The 2777-nt window shown below is 56.7% G+C and overlaps 1 protein-coding gene across 2 annotated transcripts in view; it reads left to right on the top strand.

The window, feature by feature from the left end:
• Positions 1-2771, top strand: part of SHROOM2 (shroom family member 2) — an 11451-nt gene extending 8680 nt beyond the window's left edge. For both annotated transcript variants that reach the window (XM_014587570.2, XM_014587569.2), the window contains exon 4: positions 2333-2771. In XM_014587570.2, the coding sequence (XP_014443056.1) occupies positions 2333-2599 (267 nt within the window). In that variant the 3' untranslated portion in view covers positions 2600-2771. The remainder of the gene's footprint in view (positions 1-2332) is intronic.
• Positions 2772-2777: the final 6 nt, after the last annotated feature.

Below are 2777 nucleotides of genomic sequence, written 5' to 3'. Positions count from 1 at the left end.
GACAGAAAGCAAGAAATCACCCCCCAGGGAGGATGGCCACGCCGCAATCCCTTCTCCTCCATTCTCCTCTTGGGATCTTGGGCACGCACGCACATGCGCCCGGCGTGAATTGAAGCCACCGGGTCTGGGACTCGAACCACAGTCAACTACATGGGAGTCCAGCGACATAGCCATTACACTAAATGCTGGTCCCACTTTCAGGGCATTTCTTACCGGCTTTCAGTTATATAGTGAAAATCTCTACCCCCCCCCCAAAAAAAAAAAAGAGACTTTTGGTATAGAGCATGTGTGCTCACCAGAGAGACAAAAGCGAGAAATCAACCCCAGGGGGGGTGGGGGTTGGCCATGTCGCAATACCTTCGTCTACTGTCTCCTCGTGGGATTTTCTCCGTTCTCCTCTTGGGATTTTGGGAACGCATGCACACATGCCTGGGATGAATTTTAAGCCACCGGGTCTGGGACTTGAACCACAGTGACTATGTGGGAGTCCAGTGATGTAACCATTACGCCATCTGCTGGTCCCAATAAAGCATCTTAACTGCTCTCACGGACGAAGCATAAAATGGTCCCCCCACCCTACTCTCCAGAAGAGGGTGGTTTTGACTGCATGGAAAGATCTAGAGTCTTCCTGAGAGGGTACTGTTCTTCGGCACCTAGCTAAGTCCTTGGTAACATGCCAATGAACCAAAAGTGCAGGGTTAGGTATTTTTTTTTCTTTTTTTTGGGAGAGGTTTTTGCTATGGGGTGCGTGCGCTCGCCAGACAGACAGAGAGAGACAGAGAGACAGAAAGCGAGAAATCACCCCCTGGGCGGATGGCCACGCCGCAATCCCTTCTCCTCCATTCTCCTCTCAGGATCTTGGGCACGCACGCACTTGCGCCTGGCGTGAGTTTAAGCCACCGGGTCCGGGACTCGAACCAAGGTCGACTACGTGGGAGTCCAGTGACATAGCCATTACGCTAACTGCTGGTCCCCAGGGTTAGGTTTTTGAAGGCTTCCCTCCTCTTCTGAGCGAGGAAGCAAGCACGTGGGCAGACGTGGACATGTGGAGCACCCCTCTCCAGGCCCCTCCCCGCGGCGTCCAGGCGCTGGTGGGCCCGGCCGATTTTAATATCGTGAGCCACATTTACAGGCTCGGTTACGGCTGAGACTCGTCTTTAATACACTCCTGTTTCCCTCTTGGTTGGAATCCATTTGCTTTGCCTCATTACGCGGACGCATGCTGTGTCTGTTTCCGAAGGATCCCACTGGCTTCCCTTGCCCACCCCTCCGAGGCGCAGGGTGTTCTGTAAGGCTGTGGGTCACAGCCGTTGAGAACCGTCTGCAGCCACTGCTGGGTTGCAGTGACATCTTCCCGCCATCGTGCCAGGACTGGCAACTCACACAATGCATGGCATCGGCGGGCACGCCCGGTCCGTGAGTCAGTACCCACTGTGACATTGCAGGTGGCACAATGATGGGGTGGCCATCCTGGTGCCCAGATAACCACCAGGGACTCAGGCCTGGATGGAAGACATGGAGGGCTTTGTTTGTCCAGATTTCCCTTGGCCTGAACTTTCCATCCAAGACAGTAAGAATGATCCTAATGAGGCATGTGTTTTGCACGCAGCAAGTGTGATCGTGTGTATGTTGGGAATAGGGTCCTCTGTGTCCCCCAGTACAGGCCCCTTGCAGGGAGCAAGAGGACCAGTCTGCAGACACCCATTCGCAGCCCCGTGTCTCCCTCCTACTCCGCTCTGCTCCCTCCTACGAGGGCATTTCAGAGGTTTGTGGGCAGTGGCGTTAGAGCGCAGCTTATCCCGGAGCGAAGCACCCGCGGAATGCATGCGCTGTGTTTTTTTCACCCTTGCATGTTCCATGAGAGCTTTAAAGCCTGCTCCACATCCTTGTCTGCAGACGCGCTCACAGGCTCTCCCCGTCAACGGGGCTTAGAAATCCTGCGCTGAGTTTGCTCCGGGGACTTGCCTGTCTCCAGCGTTCGCACCACGTTGTCATTGGAAGCAAACAAGCTCGCGTGGCCCACTGTCCCTTTTAAGCAGCCCTGAATTCTGTGGTTCTTGGTCCCACTTGGGATGACGTTCCTGTTCCCTATTTCTGTCAACTCCTCAGGGCAGGGGGTGGAAACAGAGGCACAGGTTGTGGGAGGAGTGCCAGGGAGGTGGCTAAGTGTCTGCCGGGAGGGACGGCTGGGCCCAGAGGCTGCCACGGCCACAGCACATGGGCTAGGCAGCCTGGGTAGTCTCCTGTGGGTCCCGTCGAACCCCTGGTGGCATCAGGGGCTGGCCCTAAAGGTGGCAGGTGTTTTCACGGACTTCTCTCTGTCTCCCTGCAGCAGTCGCTGCTCGAGAAGCAGAGAGTCCTCATCCAACAGCACGAGGACGCCAAGGAGCTCAAGGAGAACCTGGACCGCCGGGAGCGCATCGTGTGCGACATCCTGGCCACCTACCTGGGCGAGGAGAGCCTGGCGGACTACGAGCACTTCGTGAAGATGAAGTCGGCCCTCATCATCGAGCAGCGGGAGCTGGAAGATAAAATCCACCTCGGCGAGGAGCAGCTCAAGTGCTTGTTTGACAGCCTTCAGCCCGAGAGAAGCAAGTGAGGGCCCGGCCCGGCCCGGCCAAGGACGCACGGGGCCTGCACGGCTCCCAAAGACCCCGTAACCAGCCGTCTGTGTCTCCCGGGAGGGAGTCCTCCCGCAGCCAGGTGGCGAGCGCAAAGCAATAACTCCTGTGTTTGTTTAGGGGGGTTAGCCAAGGTTTTTGTCCCCAGTGAATGCC

Source organism: Tupaia chinensis, unplaced genomic scaffold (assembly GCF_000334495.1).
Source record: "Tupaia chinensis unplaced genomic scaffold, TupChi_1.0 Scaffold000222_1, whole genome shotgun sequence".
Lineage (NCBI taxonomy): Eukaryota > Metazoa > Chordata > Mammalia > Scandentia > Tupaiidae > Tupaia > Tupaia belangeri.
This window is presented reverse-complemented; position numbering and strand designations above follow the sequence as displayed.